Source organism: Haliotis cracherodii, unplaced genomic scaffold, assembly GCF_022045235.1.
Source record: "Haliotis cracherodii isolate W230 unplaced genomic scaffold, xgHalCrac1.p SCAF_18, whole genome shotgun sequence".
Lineage (NCBI taxonomy): Eukaryota > Metazoa > Mollusca > Gastropoda > Lepetellida > Haliotidae > Haliotis > Haliotis cracherodii.
In genome coordinates, this window is record NW_027266273.1 from 5,088,789 (window position 1) to 5,103,914 (window position 15,126).

The 15,126-nt window shown below is 39.2% G+C and overlaps 1 protein-coding gene across 1 annotated transcript in view; it reads left to right on the plus strand.

Moving 5' to 3' along the window:
* The window catches only part of LOC139465690 (nuclear hormone receptor E75-like), a 33,676-nt gene extending 19,209 nt beyond the window's left edge, over positions 1-14,467 (plus strand). The window contains exons 2-7 of the mRNA XM_071247474.1: positions 188-256; positions 3,925-4,016; positions 6,003-6,147; positions 6,956-7,152; positions 12,754-13,129; positions 13,761-14,467. Of these exons, the coding sequence (XP_071103575.1) occupies positions 202-256; positions 3,925-4,016; positions 6,003-6,147; positions 6,956-7,152; positions 12,754-13,129; positions 13,761-13,972 (1,077 nt within the window). The 5' untranslated portion in view covers positions 188-201 and the 3' untranslated portion in view covers positions 13,973-14,467. The remainder of the gene's footprint in view (positions 1-187; positions 257-3,924; positions 4,017-6,002; positions 6,148-6,955; positions 7,153-12,753; positions 13,130-13,760) is intronic.
* The last annotated feature ends 659 nt before the right edge of the window (positions 14,468-15,126 follow it).

The following is a 15,126-nucleotide window of genomic DNA, read 5'->3' on the forward strand; positions in this document are numbered from 1 at the left end:
TTAATTTTGCCCTGGTGTTCTTTGTTAAATTTACATGTCGAAATTGAAATTTTGTACTTCCATTTCAAGGCTTTCGATTTTAATTGGAATTTCAATTTCATTGTAGAGACTTTTTGATTATATCATGGTATCTGGAATGACTTCAATTATGTAAATAATGAATATCATGTTTTTGTTATGATTTCAGATAATAAAGACAGAATGGTTATCAGTGTATCAAGACAGATGGTTGCAAAACGCAGTTCAACAAAGCACGGTGAGTTGTTTAACGTACATTATAATTGATTTATATTGTCCTCACTTCATCAATTCATTTTTTCCTGTAAACAGAGTATGACATTATTGAACCTTAGCATTCTATTGGGCGAGGGTGGCCCGCTCGTTTAGGATGTCGCAAATCGCTGGCGAGAGTTGCGTCCCTTATGCGTGCCAGGATACAAATCCCAGATTCGCTATGATTATGTTTCTTGTTTTGTCGGCACAACGCATTTGGGGTAGGGTGACACGGTTTAACGAAATCACAGAGCCTGACCACCCCATCCATTTAGTCGCCCCTTACGACCACCATAGGTTGATGGGGACCAGCCCTGGACCGGAAATCTCACGGGGGTGTTGATTAAATTATTTTTTTTAGAAAGCGTATGTTTAGTAATTGAATATGAGTAAACAGATTTATCAAAGCTTCTTTTGGGTAAGGAGTGTACAAGCAAGTGGTGAAAAGTTCATCTTGCGTCACGGGCTTACTAATAATTTTCTCTCAACCTTTAAAGGTAATTATTCCCCTTCATTTAGCTATACAGTAAAGTACGGTTATAACGAACTCAAAGGGACTACTAATTTTAGTTCGTTATAACCGTAGTTCGTTATAAGCATATTCACAGCATAACTACAGCAAATAGTCGGGACCAAAAGTTAGTTCGTTATATCCGTCAGTTCGTTATAAGCGTGTTCGTTATAACCGTAGTTTACTGTAGTTCTATACTACATCATCTCAAAGTCCAACGCTTGAAACTGACAGGAAGAATGTAGTTAAGTTTTAGTCGAATGAACATGTACTATAACTTTTATTATATAACTATATTTTTTTAAGTGGGCAAAGAAAGCGTCTTTATGATATAACATCCAATATGTCTGAAACATTGCCAATGGGACTTTAAATGTAGGTCACTTACTCTAGGAAATACAACAAATAAATGCATAACGTGATTACACTCTGCACCTTAATGTGTTTAAATGTTATACAGGAAATAAGATGGATGTGGTACAGAGTCGAATCTGTGAAATGCCATTATGTAGTGATACAGGTTTCAGTGAAAGCTTCCATCAGGTCCAGACGGTCTTCTAGTTATTTGGTTAACCAGTATCAAGACAGTGATTTGACTGTAGATACGGGGTTGTGTTGTTGTGGATTTGGTTGGGGTGCAACTGAGCATAATGCTTGTGTCTATTATAAGCTTGAAGTGTTATAACTTAACACGATATGAGTTACCCTCAGATACAGTTAGTTACTGCAGATTAGAAAGTATTGAATGTGAATTAGTTCATATTTGTCAATTAGTTTGCATTATATATCTCTGGAGAAAATATTTAAGTATCAGTGCTTGCAGCAACATATATTTTAGGCTGTGTGATTACATATCTAGATGCGCTACACTGCTGTGGCCCTGTTTATACGTTAACAGTTGACCTTGACACTACTTTGAACAACGTCTTAAATTGTCTCCACATTCAATTTGCATTGGCTTTGTAACAAATCATCCCGCTCACTCAGGTTTAAAAGAACCAAGAATCAAATGTCATTTAAAGTTTAAACATCTTATTCTCTAAGGCCATAGCTTGGGTTTTGTGAGATTGACACAGACGTTTATATATTTAAGTTAGGTCAACGTGCGGCATTGTCGTCATTCAGTACAGTTGACAATGTTGCAAAAATACCTTTTCTCGGAATCCATTCTGCCAAATGTTTCAAAACACTGGGCCATAAGGTATAGATTACATGAGTCCTTAAGAAATAAAAATCTTACTTAGTTCAACTCCTCGGCACCTTATAACCTAGTAAGCAGTTGTCATGACAAAGGCCAAGGTCATCACAAAAAAATGTTCCCTAGAGTATGTGATTACATTTTCTTAAAGAGTTAAGCGTTTATTATCATCATTAGGTCTTCCTAAATTAATGCACTTGTTTTCGCCCTTATGTCATTATAGATGCTATACTAAAAATATTTGGATATTAATTTTCATTAACAAGTGTTGTGAGTGCATTGCTTGATAACGGTACTGGTTCTTTGTGTACCTGAACAGACAGGACACATTAGAAGACCATGAAATCCTCGTCAAGTCTGTCAACTAAACAAGCCCTACCATAACAGATGTCAATAGCTTATCACCGTGAAGGTCAAAAGAGCAAAATGGTATCACACGCAGTATGGTTGCCATTTAATTGTGCAATTTCATTTTCGCTTACATAAGTATATATCATGTGAGGGACAAGTCCCACAAACCCAGTGTTGTTTAGCAGGACGGATGAAAAGGGCCGGTGGAAAATGGCCCCGCACCCGCACCCGCACCCGCTAAAATTGTATTCTTGTCGGTGTATTGCTCTGGTTAACTCTTCCTTTAGGATCATGAATTCTAAACTATTTACTTTCTAACTCTGTTGATTAATATCTATGATTAACGTGTAACAAACGACCTTTTCGCCTATACCAAAACAACTTTGATAACTTCCACTTGTCAGAGACATCTACTTCAGTCCCTAACTAACCACTGGTAATTCTGTTCGCTATTCAACCAGTTTATGGTATTAACATAAACATTGATATTTGGAAATATGAAACAGTCTCGAATATTTGGCATTTTGTAAACACATTAATTATGAAAATAGTGTTATGTCTTATTTGAGTTATTTTGACAAGTATAACGAAGATGAACAGGCAGTGTGTTTCAGTTGATTAATCCACCACATAGTTTGTGCATGAACACACAAAATAAATGACTTCCATCAAATTAAGCGTTGCTGATGTCCTCCTTTAGTTGAAATATAAGACATGAATCTGAGTGTTGCTTCTGTAAACTGATGTTTTGAACGGCACTCATCCAGTTGAACGTTGCTTCTGTTGACAAGCCTGGACTTATAAAATGTACTGCTCTGATAACTGTTTCTGTTCCAAGGTTAAACGTGGCGCACTTGTGAGCTACTGATTGTTGACCGGTCACGTAGATGATAAGAGATTAAAGTGTTTTTAAAAAATCAACTTGCAAAAGTGCAGTTCAGTTGCATCTCGAACGAAAATGTTTATACCCACATTGACGGTTACTTGTCATGTATTGCAGGCGCACTGTTTGAACCTTAGTCCAGGCGTGTGTTTTTGGTAGCTTTTTATTACCTTCAATCTTGCACTATTCTTTGTTTGTACTAGTCGTTGTCCTGTTTTTTCCAATTTCATAGAGGAACCCAATCAGTGTGACAGGCATAAGTACCAGTTCTTTAACTGAAAATTACATTGTGAACTAATCTTTGAACATGCCTCCTACCTATATATATATTTGTCAACTATACTCTGTATATCACTTGCTTGATAACGGTGTAAGAACCTACACCGAAACGTCGCTCTTATTGTAAAGAAGTTGTCCATCCATAAACCCTATCCTTACTTGATACTCAGATCTATTGACGGCTACTGTCATATGTTCACCCCACAGTCGCTATATTGCTGAACTAATGCCGATGCGACGTTAAGTTTTTAAGTTTTAACTCGCTCACTGACATCCTACATACCTAGGTGACCCTTCATCCATGACGCGGTGTATATTTAGCCCATAATTCGTGTGTGTGTGTGTGTGTGTGTGTGTGTGTGTGTGTGTGTGTGTGTGTGAGGGTGTGTGTGCAGTACAATTATCCAGTGTCTTCTTCCTCTTTTGCAGGCGCACCCCCAGGAGGACATATTCTGTGTAAAGTCTGCGGGGACAAGGCATCTGGCTTCCATTACGGCGTCTTCTCGTGCGAAGGATGCAAGGTAGGGGCGTACTGCATGTCCTGTAACTTGTATTCTGAGTATATATGATAGGACCTTACCATCTGTTCAGTACAATTAATACTGAACGGTGCAAAGTTGGGGCATACTGCATGTCCTGTAACTTGTATTCTGATGATATATGGTAGGACCTTACCATCTGTTCAGTACAATTAATACTGAAGGATGCAAAGTTGGGGCGTAATATATGTATTGTACATTGTATTCTGATGATATATGATAGGACCTTACCATCTGTTCAGTACAATTAATACTGAAGGGTGCAATGTTGGGGTGTAATATCTGTATTGTACATTGTATTCTGAGGATATATGATAGGACCTGACCATCTGTTCAGTACAATTAATACTGAAGGATGTTGGGGTGTAATATCTGTATTGTACATTGTATTCTGAGGATATATGATAGGACCTCACGATCTGTACAGCACAATTAATACTGAAGGATGCAAAGTTGGGGTGTAATATCTGTATTGTACATTGTATTCTGAGTATATATGATAGAACCTGACCATCTGTTCTGTACAATTAATACTGAATGATGTTGGGGCGTAATATCTGTATTATACATTGTATTCTGAGGATATATGATAGGACCTCACGATCTGTACAGCACAATTAATACTGAAGGATGCAAAGTTGGGGTGTAATATATGTATTGTACATTGTATTCTGAGTATATATGATAGGACCTGACCATCTGTTCAGTACAATTAATACTGAATGATGTTGGGGCGTAATATCTGTATTGTACATTGTATTCTGAGGATGTATGATACGACCTGACCATCTGTTCAGTACAATTAATACTGAAGGATGCAAAGTTGGGGTGTAATATCTGTATTGTACATTGTATTCTGAGTATATATGATAGAACCTGACCATCTGTTCAGTACAATTATACTGAAGGATGCAAAGTTGGGGTGTAATATCTGTATTGTACATTGTATTCTGAGTATATATGATAGAACCTGACCATCTGTTCAGAACAATTAATACTGAAGGATGCAAAGTTGGGGTGTAATATCTGTATTGTACATTGTATTATGAGGACATATCATAGAACCTGACCATCTGTTCAGTACAATTAATACTGAATGATGTTGGGGCGTAATATCTGTATTGTACATTGTATTCTGAGGATGTATGATACGACCTGACCATCTGTTCAGTACAATTAATACTGAAGGGTGCAAAGTTGGGGTGTAATATCTGTATTGTACATTGTATTCTGTAGGATATATATCTATCTATCTATCTAAACTGAAGCTGAAGCTAAATTAAACATTAATATTTAGGCGCGAAGGTGCCAATATCCTAGCAGATCCCTATTGCCTGCCCAAAGACTATAATAGTTGATATTCAAGAAGTTTTTACTTTGAAATCAGCAAATATGAAGTCCGTAGTAGTGCAATTTCTGTAAGACTTTCGGCGACAGAATGTAAGAAGTTAAAATAAATCCGGGAAAGAATGTCAGACAAGGTTTGAAGAGAAGATAGGAAGAGAAAAACACTAATTTTGATTCGTTTAGGGCGTAACACATGGACCTTAATCACAATGAAATAACATGTAGGAGTGAATAAGCATTTTCACTAAATTTTCCGAATCATTCATAAAAAATGTATGGCAGTATTTATTGATGCACGAAGTATGTGATAAAATATGAGAGTCAGCGCATATCCTTAACGGCCACAAGTGATTCAATTCAAAATTGATAAAAATATGAATATATCTCCTTTCTATTGAAGAAAATAATGATTTCTGTTGTATTGTATTTCTTTAGATTAATATCTCTGTAGACGTCTATATGAGAGATGTTAGAAGTCAGGACGCGGTACCCTGCTCCTGGGCTTGTCTTAACATTTCCATCCACTCTGATCCCGCCTTTCTATGGATGCCTTTCTCCATCATCACAATCTTCACTGAATATATTGCAAACATCAATACAGTGTCACTTTTCAATTTGCAGGGTTTTTTCCGACGGACAATCCGCCAGAACATCACGTACAAACCGTGTGATAACCCCAAGGGTTGTCTTATCATGAGGATCAGCCGGAACAGATGTCAGTTCTGTCGCTTACAGAAATGCCTAACTGTGGGCATGTCTCACGAGTGTGAGTATATCCTTACGCGTGTTTGTTTGTCTATGTGTATGTTTATAACGCTGCACTCGGCAATATTCCAGCTATATGACGGCGGTCTGTAAATAATTGAGTCTGGACCATACAAACCAGTGATTGACATCCTGAGCATCGATCCTACATTCAGTATGTATTAAGTTGTAGGCAGTAAAAGAGTGAGTAAGTACGGGAGTGAATGAGACGGAGTGAGTGTTTTACGCCGTTTGTAGTAATAGTCTGGCAATTTCACGGCGGTGGACACCAGAAATTGGCTTCACACATTGTATTGGAGAATCAAACCCGGGTCATGACGAGTGAACGCTATAACCACTAGGCTACCCCATCGCCCTCCATATACGTTGAAACCTCGTTAATCCGGAATACTACCATACAAGGAATCAACGACGATTGGGTGTAGTTTTCCATTATATCGAGATTTTGACACCAGAGTGAGTGAGTGAGTGAGTATGGTTTTACGCCGCTTTTAGCAATATTCCAGCAATATCACGGCGGGGGACACCAGAAATAGGCTTCACACATTGTACCCATGTCGGGAATCGAACCCGGGTCTTCGGCGTGACGAGCGAACGCTTTAACCACTAGGCTACCCCTTCGCCCTCCAAATACGGTGAAACCTCGTTAATCCGGAATACTACCATACAAGGAATCAACGACTATTGAGTGTAGTTATCCATTATGTCGAGATTTTGACACAAGAAGTTCTATTATGTGAAGAGCATACGGTTCGGACGATGTTGCCTTAGGGTGTATTGCATGTTTTCATGTCTATTTCCTCTTTCAGCGGTACGGTTAGGACGCTGTCCGAAAAAGGACCGACCATCTAGCGCCAATTTCTTTGTCCTTCCACAAAACCAGAGCGGTGCAGTTGATGTAGATAAACAGGTGAAGAACGAACAGATGGTTCTCTGTATACATGACGCCTTCAAGTCCGCCTCGAAGGAGTTTGACAGAGTCTCCAAAGACGTGGCCCCTGTTGAGGTCAGTAGACAAATATTATTTGTAGCAGGGATATATGTGTTGTCCGTGATGTGTAAAAAAGTTGATATAAATCATTGGAGTCATATTGTAGAGGGTATTTGTGAGGTCGACATTTACCCTGTGGCGATTCTTGGACAAAATAGGCAACGAGTACTTCATGCTTTCGGTGATACCAAGAAATCAGCGTCAGAATAGGTCCGCAGCTTGTCCAAGTGGTCAGGGTTCGTTGACTATAAATTGTATGTCATCGGGCCCCGACAGTGTTGCTCACAATATCAACCACATGTTTGTCTAGTTAAGACTCGATTAAGTACAGGGATATTGTTAAAAGCTAAATGCGACATTAAACAACATTCACTCACACACAGCGTCTTTAAGATGTGGATTATTCTGTATCTATCTACCAAAGATAATAGTTTATTATTAGAGTAAATTGGCAGTGAATACTTGTGGAACAGCATTTAGATTGGTTATCGTTAGGAGGTGATGGAATATATTATTGATTCATTATTTATTATAGTTTGTCAAATTGTAAATATAATTGTAAAAAAAATATTTATATAATATGGGGAAAGGTATTATGAAGAATGCAGTGTGCTTTCACGTCAACATGGTGGTTGAAACCTAACTTTAATAAAACTTTTATTCATTTGTCAAGCTTATCCTCACTGAAAATGATGAAATTTCATATTCAGTTTTCTGTTACCTTTTGTGATGAGAAGTGCTTGCAAAATGCAAAATAACAACATAATTAATTGAATACCGTGTTACTGTAAATTTATTCCTTGTTTATTCTATCGCGCTTTATGATGTGGGGTGGTTGCAAATTGCACAGATAACAACAAACGTTAAATACTTTGTCAATCGGTCACTTTAACAGCCGCTGTGGCGATGAGACTGTCTACACAGAGAGCATGAACTGCCTCCTAGAGAGACAAGCTATTGACTTCACACTAAATAACAATGGAAAATTGTGTATTCAATTTTTAATTGATAAGAAATGTGTGCTGAATGGTCGCAATACTAGTGACAATTTATGTCAAACCAGGGTATGTATATTGTTTTTTGCCCTATGAAAGCTTTGATACGTTTCGTAATTTTATATATACGCCCTTCAGATGGGGAGGCACTACTCAAGATAGCCCACTCAGTGCTGACCTGGTGTAGTACCTCGTGTGAACCATACATTGGGGAGATAACTCTGTCCATTCCATGAGAAAATTCTAGCAGGAAAACCACCGGAATATTTTCTTCAGACGAAGTGAAAACATGAACAGATTTAATAAAAATAAGTTGGAATCATCGATGAAGGACCAAACGTGTATTGACGGGGCATAAGGTGAATTTGTGGACGTCGTTTACTCCAAAATTTACATGTATAATAAACAATTGATAAAACGAATGAACACTGTATTCAGTATTGTCTTATTTGTCCAATTTCCCATTTCCATTTGCATAATTCACAGTCCAGATGGGAAACAGTATTGTGATAAAACCGTTCACTGGTTTCTGGTTGGCTAGAAGTTGTCTCTTCTCCCTCAAGGTCATAGTCTAGGTTTCGATACTACGTCTTGGGTGCCATCAACAACTACCTGGATTGTGATGACATCCCTCGAGATGATTTGTGGCGTCGCCCCGCTGTTCAGAGACATTTAATTGTGCTTCGTGAAAGTCAGCTTTGGTGATTGTTGCTTAAATGTAGTAATGATGTTAGCCTGCTGTTTCCGAGGCGCTAAGATGATCATAACTCCCATACTTTAACCTAGGCTTACAATAGTCTCTGCTCTAAGATGATCGTAACTCCCATACTTTAACATAGGCTTACAATAGTATTAGCGCAAAGATCGCTCTGTGCAAGTGGACCCTGGTCTTAATCGTGAACTTATATCTGACAAAACCCAAGGGCCGTTCTCTCTCAGAATTGGGAACGAACTGTAAATGGAATGTCACAATGGAATGGCACTCTTGTCTGCCCAAATCGTACTAAATGATTAATATGTTCACTCATTCATTGATATTTATGTACTTTCACTCAGCACAGTGTATGTGAATAGTGTTCACCAATTAGTTGTGTCGTCATATGTTGTGAGCTATTCATGAATTACTTGTCTGATGTGAGATGCCCCCCTAATCCCATATTGTCTTACCCATCACTACGCACGGGTGGATCTGTACCCTTAATAGGTACAGGTACCCTCGGGTCCGCGCGGGACAAATAGAAAGACCCGTAATAAACCACCAGGCAGACTGGGAGCCGGCCTGATCGTTAAGACAGCGCAGCGCATCAGGCAGAGGGAACCTGTTTTAACCTCCTACAAGGGGAATCCTCTTACCGGAGGATATTTTTCGTTTGGGAGACGATTTCGTGTGTCGTTTATTATTGTGTTTTTCACACGATTTCCGATTGCCACATTTAGTTTTGGTCAATTATTTGTGATTAACTATGCCCTAAAGTATTTATATCTGCAAAGTTGACTTAACTTGCCCTTTGGGGTCACGGGTGGCCCAGTCGTCTAAGGCGCTCCGAGTTGCGTCTCTTAGGCACGCCAGAAACCTATGATAGTGGGCTCGAATCCCGGTTCGCTCCGCTTATGTTTCTAGGTTTGTCAGCACCATACCCGTGCTCGGGGGTTTCACCGAAGTGGTTAACGTCTGAGACCTGCATAACTTCGGGCTTTCCTCCCAAATTAAGCTGACACGCCGTGATATGACTGGAATAATGTTAAAAGCGGCGTTAAACACAATTCACTCACTCACAGACTAACTTGCCCTTTAATAAACCCACGAAATGTCTTCGTGGGCACTTGTGTGCGTGACTGAACTTTTACAAAATAACATTGTATGAACTTCGTGTACTTTATCACATTAACCAGTCTCAGTACAATGTAGAGGCTGTGAGTAATTGTGAGGGCGTGGGTTGGGTTTAGCTCCGATTTGAACAATATTTATAATTTTCACCTGGCAGTTTGGTGTAGGAGAAGTCACAAGTAACGCAGGTCAACCCTTGGGTATGCCGATGAAAAAGACAATGGGAAGAAATATTGAACAGGTTGTCAAGCTTTACCCTTCTATGTACCCACAACACTAGATCTGAAAACTATTTAGAAAATACTAGACATATCTTCACAAGAAATTAGGAGATTAAGTGATGTTCATGCTTCAGGCGAAACTGTGAGGTGATGAAGCTAGGAATTAAAACTATGTATAATCATGGAATGAGTGTTAACGTTCCTTTTCTCCATCCTTAAGTGAGGGGCACGGGTGGCCCAGTAGACTAAGGCGCCGCGATTCTCTGTGCAGAGTTGCGTCCCTTGGGCACGCCAGAAACCTATGACTGTTCGAATCCAGGTTCGCCCCGATTATGTTTGTAGGTTTGTCAGCACCACACCCCTGCTCGTGGGTATTACCGAAGTGGTAACTTTGTAACTTGATGTAACTCTAATACTGTTAAAAGCCGCGTTAAACCCAACTCACTCACCCCATCCTTAAGTCATTAAGACTCAACAACCGTTTACGCTTTGATATTGCGGAAATGTTTTGTTTTGTTGTCATGCAACGCTAATCCATTTATCTATAAAGAGGAATCTCTGTGTAAAAAGCAAGTTATTTGTTCAGAGCGGTAGATTTCCTGTTGAGTGCTACAAGCTCATGATGAACCATTTGCCCTGATCGCCGACCTGAGTGGTTCGTCAGTGAGCGTCGATATGTCAAGCTATATTGGTTATATGATGTAGGTGGGTCACATATCCTTTGACAAGAGTAGGTTTACTCAAGGCCTATGTCTTTTGGAATTACACATGACATTTAGATTGATTATTGTTATTAAAACGTCCTTTGTATACAGGCGTGTGTGTGTCACTTTCAAATGAAGAGTACACTGTTGTAGGCGTCCATTGATTATCAGTACAGTTAGTCCATTGTGTTTCGCAAGTTAACATTAAGATCGTGACATTCCTCTGTGATTGAGACAAGTGCATGTACGGGGTAAAGAACTGCATGGGCATTTAAACCGCTGTGTAGCATTAACGGGAAACATGATATACTGGTGTTGAGGAATGGTTGTGAAATCGTGATTGCTGACAGATCATTGATATTAATGGGTTAGCGCCATATGGCTGTTTTTCAATGATTTGTAAAGGTCAGTAAACTAGATCACAGCTGGTCATACAGAGCCTGAAACAAATATATCCAATCCAAAGTCTATAATAGTTAGCGAGTTTAGATTTCAGTTTCTGAAAATGAAAAGTCTCTGGGCTCCTTTTTTAATATTGTATAAGATAATTTAACAACTTTAGTTTTCTGTAAAATATCTTAATTTCAGAGACTAGAAGGGACCACACAAGCTATTTTAAAAAAAGACACTCGCTTCATTTATTTTTTCCAAGTACTAATCGTTTGCAGTAATAAGTGAATAGAGTTTCTTAGGAAAATAGGAACGTAAACAAGCATTTCCTTAATAATAGGAAATCTCTACTTAAAGCAGAGTCGGTGTATGATTCCGACTGCATTATAAACATGTGTTCATGAATCACTATCAAATAGTAATGATACCAGGTGTTCGCGAAAATGTGAGCGTATCCTGCCCCACTAGTGGCAGCCGTCACAAACACACGCAAAGGCGTGTCAATTGTTTACCTGAAAAAACAAAACCACGGGAACATATGGTACAAGTCAATATATTAAATTGTATCAGACATCATATTTGTCACTGAATGGTAAGAAATAAAGTACTAGAATGAGACTAAGATTTAATGGTTGAATGTTTATGTAACGATTAAGTTGTTTTTCAGGGTATTTTTGGTTATTGTCAGCCCACAACTTTGGTCGTTGTGTCAACAATAATCTGGGAAACATATACATATATGGCGATCCGTTACATGTGTGTTTATATCTATAACTTTGTTCTTTAACTTTGGTGGAATATCACATTGATCACATGACACTACTTACCGACACGGGGTAGAATAGGTCTTTAGCCACCCATACTTGTCGTAAAAGGCGACTATGCTTATCGTAAGAGGCGACTAACGGGATCGGGTGGTCAGGCTCACTGACTTGGTTGATTGGGTAGATCGATGCTCATAATGCCAATCACTGGATTTTCTGGTGTTAACTTAAACGTAACTTTATAAAAATTGAATGATACAATGCCTCAAGGCTAGACGTTTCCCAATAGGTAGAATTTGAGGAACCATCTGGGATTATAATTACCCATTCTGACCATTGTCAATGTTAATCCAGGGTCTGTTTTTCACACTCAGGCCTTACTTACAAATCACTATTATATATCTTCTTCAAACTTCAGCCCTTACTTACAAACCTCTGTTATATATCTTCTTCAAATTTTAGCCCTTACTTACAAACCATTGTTATATATCTTCTTCACACTTCAGCCCTTACTTACAAACCACTGTTATATCTCTTCTTCACACTTCAGCCCTTACTTACAAACCTCTGTTATATCTCTTCTTCACATTTCAGCCCTTACTTACAAACCACTGTTATATCTCTTCTTCACACTTCAGCCCTTACTTACAAACCTCTGTTATATCTCTTCTCCCCACTTCAGCCCTTACTTACAAAACCTCTGTTATGTTCCAGATGGAAGTGATATCCACCCAGGAAGAGTCGAAGAACATCTACCTCCGATATCTCCCAACCATGGTGCGTTGTATCTCGACATTCGCCAAGGAGATTCCTCAGTTCCTTGACATCTCCCTTGAGGACCAGCGTGTCCTCATCAAGTCCTGTTTGCTGGAGATGGCGGTTCTCCACGACTCCACCCATGTTCATCTGACTGATGGGGTTTGGGTAGACGAGAAACTCAAGTTCCATATGGAGACGGAGGCTCTTTCTAACCTTGGGCTCATGGGAACAGTTTTCAGGAACTTCCACGATGTCGTCAGTAAAATCAGGAAGTTTGAATTGACGGATGTGGAGATGTCCCTTGTCTGTGCAATTGTCCTTCTGTGCCCAGGTAGGAAGCAGTTGACGGCTATGTTCAACGAAATGTTTTTAAGGATTGACTTCATTAAATAAATACGACAAAACCCTTTCCACATTCATAATAAAGCTCTGCATATGACACAAGTAAAAAAGGGAATAGCATCGGGCATCATGTTTGTCACTGAAGCGTCATATTTGGAAACATCTTTCCTAGACAAGAGCCTCCACTAGCCTTTTTAGCAAAGTCTTGTTTCCACAAACTAGGCTTTGATATAGGCAAGTGGACACGCTTGCCTCGGGAAGATGATCTGGACATGCCATCCACATATCTGCATCAAAAGCCCTTGAAAGCTCCACCGAGACCTTGAATGTTGTAACCCGGACGAGTTATGAATAAAAACGAAAAGAAAACGTGCTCTCCACTATTTGGGTCCGTATAACAACCCCAAAGCGTTTACCAACTCCAACAAAATATGTCAAAACTGGAATTTTCATATGTTGACATATGTTGAACAATTAAAGTGTTCAGTGCCAGTTTTAGGTGTGTTGAAGTCTGAAGGCTTCTTTGAAGAAATTGGATTCTAAGAATTTGATTTTGAAGTAGAAGCGTAGCATTGAAAAGCTTTCGAATATTCTGAAGCCCGTTTGTTTTTTCCTTTCAGATCGTGAAGGGCTAAAGACGAGGAAGATGTTAGAGAACCTGGAGACTGACCTGTGCATGGCCCTCAAGTGCCAGCTTCTCCTCAACCACGGCGAAGGGGTCCTCCTCCTCGCCCGCATCATAAACATGCTCGTCGATCTACGGACAATCTCTACGAAGTACCTGGAAGAAATTCTCAATGCTCAAGTGGACATGGGTTCGACAAAAGGTTGATCCATGTCCGGGGGACAAAAGGTATCATGACGATACTGGAAGCACCGCCAAGTGCATTCAAGATCTGTGATAAATGTGAAGACACTTTCCACCGACAAATGGCAGCTCGGTGACCTTGTGACCTCTTGCCATGCAAACTTCAGCTTGTGTCGAAGGGAGATAACTCGATGATGTACGTTGATGTTACCGTGGCAACGAGCATTGTCGTACATTCCACATTTTTGTCTTTCACAGTAGTAACCTGGTATTATTCATGTTTTCTTACAGTGGAGCTAAATGATTGTGTCGTACGCTTTGATGTGGATCGTAAATACCAAGTAAATCTATCCGGAATTATGGATGCATGTATTTTTATATGTTTTTTTTTATAAAAAAAAACACCTGTTGGTATCATGTATACACCAACACTAAATGTGTTTTATGGTCTAATAATGAAATTAACAAAACAGAGGTCATATTTCAGATACGAATGTTAATAAATATTAACCATGGGTATTCTCCTGTTCAGAATACTTATTTTGTTGTCTAATGGTATGAATGCTAAGTCGGTTGCAGCGAGTGTGTGCTTCTTAGTATGGTTGAATCGTCTTGAAGAGGGTACGGAGGCTCGATTTTCCAACGAGACTAGGAAGGCTAAACATAACTAATATTTTAACCTACAGCGAACAAATATTTTCTCGAAAAGGTTACCAAGTCATGACACATTTTTTAATCACATTATAAACTGGAATGTTTTTTAATATATTTGATGTCCAAGAGACGTTGGTCAAGACATGACGGCACAACAGAAAGGCTGGTCCTGCGCCATGACTGGAATATGTATTTTATGAAACCCATCCAGTGTAGATTATGAAAAAGCAAGTCTTACCAGATCTAAGCACATAAAATCAGCTCCAGGAAGAAAATAATATTAGAGGAGAGCAATGCGTTGTTATACTAAAAGATTTCATGGACTATATGCCTACAAAAAAGACAAAAACATTATCCTTACCCTTCAAAATTAAATCATAGATAAACAACTATGCATTTCAGTCCCTCATGGTGACTTGGGTTAGAATAGATCCCTTGTCCCCTGTGCTGGTCCTAAAAAGCGAATTAAATTCTGGTGTGTCTGGTAACATTGCAAGGATCCGGCGGCCCCGGACGTTGAAGAT